The sequence below is a fragment of the Colobus angolensis genome, unplaced genomic scaffold (assembly GCF_000951035.1).
Source record: "Colobus angolensis palliatus isolate OR3802 unplaced genomic scaffold, Cang.pa_1.0 Scaffold154, whole genome shotgun sequence".
NCBI lineage: Eukaryota > Metazoa > Chordata > Mammalia > Primates > Cercopithecidae > Colobus > Colobus angolensis.
The window spans coordinates 4699510-4702140 of NW_012114644.1; the positions used below are offsets into that span (position 1 = coordinate 4699510).

The 2631-nt window shown below is 57.1% G+C and overlaps 1 protein-coding gene across 1 annotated transcript in view; it reads right to left on the reverse strand.

The window, feature by feature from the left end:
• Positions 1–648: 648 nt before the first annotated feature.
• The window catches only part of RABAC1 (Rab acceptor 1 (prenylated)), a 2754-nt gene continuing 771 nt past the window's right edge, over positions 649–2631 (reverse strand). The window contains exons 2-4 of the mRNA XM_011936592.1: positions 2225–2417; positions 985–1086; positions 649–901 (exon numbers count right to left, since the gene is read on the reverse strand). Coding sequence (XP_011791982.1) covers positions 813–901; positions 985–1086; positions 2225–2417 — 384 coding nt within the window. The 3' untranslated portion in view covers positions 649–812. The remainder of the gene's footprint in view (positions 902–984; positions 1087–2224; positions 2418–2631) is intronic.

A 2631-nucleotide genomic window follows, 5' to 3' on the forward strand; every position in this document is an offset into this window, starting at 1 on the left:
GGTCCTTGGCTGGGAACTTGGGTGTCAGGAGGGGTCTTATCACTTCCTGATAGAGTGGCTCGCTGCGTCTATCTAGCCTGTTTGTGCAGGCACAGGCCTTCTTTCTGGAAGCCTGGCATTTTGGTATGTGTTGGAGAGAAGGTGCTCTTGTAGCTGTCCCCATGAAAACGAGGGCGCTGAGGCTAGGATCAGAGTGTCCCTGGCTGACATTTCACACATGTCACCATGATCCACTGCTGGAGGAATCAGGTGTGGCCTCTGGAAGTGCACGCCTGGTTTCCTGAGTTCACTCCATGTACCTTTTCTTTTGGCTGACTTGGCTCCATATCCTTTGATGAGAGTAAATCAGAGCTATCAGTGCAATTGCATACTGAGTCCCGAGTCCTAGAGAACCATCAAACCTGGGCTGCTCTCTGATTCCCGAGTCCTAGAGAACCATCAAACCTGGGGGTGGTCTCGGGGACCCCCGGCACACTGTCCTTCTCAACTCTTTTCTCCTCCTCAGCACTCACCACCATTGGGCATCCCATTAATATTTTACCTGTTTACCTTATCATCTTACCCACACCCCAGGTTCCACCCCAACCCTGATCTGTGCAGTATTCCCAGCTCCACCCATAGAGACCCACAGAAGATGCTGGCGGAGTATTTCCTGAATGACACCCGTAACAGCTTTATTTTCAAAGGCGGGATCCCTCCCCGGGCTTGTGATGGGGGTGGCACTGTGGGCCCGAGCAGCACAGCTGTGCAGGACAGGAGTAGGCAGGGGCGGGGCAGCTGGCCCGGGAGGCTGGCAGGTCCCAGAAGACACCTCACACGGGTTCCATCTGCAGCTCCTCCCCGTCCACAGCCTCAATCTGGTGGAAGGCAGCATGGGAGCCGATGACCACCAGGGTGGCTCCTGCAGGAAAGCCGGCAGCTCAGGGCCATGCTCCTGTACCTGGCCCCCACCATCCACCCCAGCTGCTCAGACCCTGTACTCACCCAGCACCCAGAAGACGGCCGAGCCCGCACCAGCCAGCCAGAAGAAGGGGAAGGAGATGCCTCCAGCCAAAGCGTACTGATGTGCTGGGCTCACCTCTCGGCCTGGAAGCAGATGGCATTGGGGCGCTGTTCCAACCCTTCATGCCCTCTCCCAGAGTAACCCCTGCTGCCCCCCAACAATCCGTATAAGCTCCAGGTCCTCGGGATCGAATCCAAACTCCTCATGCCAAGGCCCTCCAGGTCCTGGGGTCACCCTGTTCCCCTGGTGTCCTCACTGCCCTCCAGAACACAGCACACCACCCTCTCCTGCCCCAGCCCCACCCTCTGCCCTCTGCCCCACATCCTCCAGGAAGTTCCTGGGATCCCGGCTTCCTGCTCCCTAGACTAAGGCTCTCCTGCTGCAACCCTCACGCAGACCAGGGGTCTCAAACTGGTGGCCCGAGGGCCAAATCTGACCTGTGGATGTGTTTTTTGAGATGTTTTACAAGGATGTGATTTGTGGCTGGCAAAGTGAATCATTTCACATAAAAATACCAACTTCAGGCTTCTCATAGAAGTCTCAGGGATGGGGTCTGCATACTCTGGTGCCTGTGCTTCAGGCGCTCCCTCCCTCCAAGCCCGTCATGCACATAACTTGCAGGCCCCTGAAAAACCTGGCCTTCATGGCCTTCGGGTCTACCTGACTGTCCAATCCCAACTGCCTGACCCCACTCCAAACCTTGATTTTCCCCTGGGGGAATTTCCCCTGGCATTTTGTTTTCCCAGTGGTCCTTGGTACTAGTCTGGGAACCACATGAAACACACTCCTCAGCTTCCCCAAGTTCCAAGTTCTTTCTGGTCACATCCCAGAAAGCAGGAAAAGAAACGGGAACAGATCTAGGCCAGTGTAAGGTCGCCACCTAGTGTCCAGTGTGGGCACCTGCAGCTGATGCTTGCCGCAGAAAGCGGCAAGGGGAGGAGAGAGAGGGGAGGAGTCATGTGGTTTGAAGAGGAGTAGGTTTAAGGCACAGCAGCCAGGTGGAGCCTAGGTTTGAGGAATAGCAATTTGAGGGGGCTGAGACTCGATGGGAGCATCGGTTGTGTCTGAGATTTTTAAGGGATCAGGTTTGGGGGATCTAGTGTACATCTAGGCCTGGGCGGACTTGGGTTTTGAAGGACTTGGATTTGGGGTCTGAGGTTTGCATTCCAAAAGACCAAGATTCGAGGGACCAAGGATTCATCTGGGCAGGGGGTTTCTCACCAAAAAGCACAAGCTTGGACTGCAAGGTGCGCAGATAGAGAATGTAACAGGCGCCGAAAAAGACAGCCAGAGCCACCAGCAACATAGGGGACGTCACCCTGGAGGAGGAGTGCAGGGAGGCAGCGGTTAGGCAGCTGGGGCTGGCCAGCCAGGGAGCCCTGGCCTTCTCCACCGGCGGGAGGCAAGCTACATTCTGGAGACCAGGGAGGGCCAGGTGACATTTGGTCACACTGCATCCTGGCCAGGGTGATGGTGGGGTAGGGACCTGGCCCTTTGGTGACAAGGTAGGTCTAGCAGAACCAATCCTTGGGGCGGGGCCGGCATGGGCGGTGAGAGGAGGGGCCTGGGCGGTGAGGGGAGGGGCCTGGGCGGTAGGAGCGGGGCCTGGGCGTAGAGGAGGGCACGGG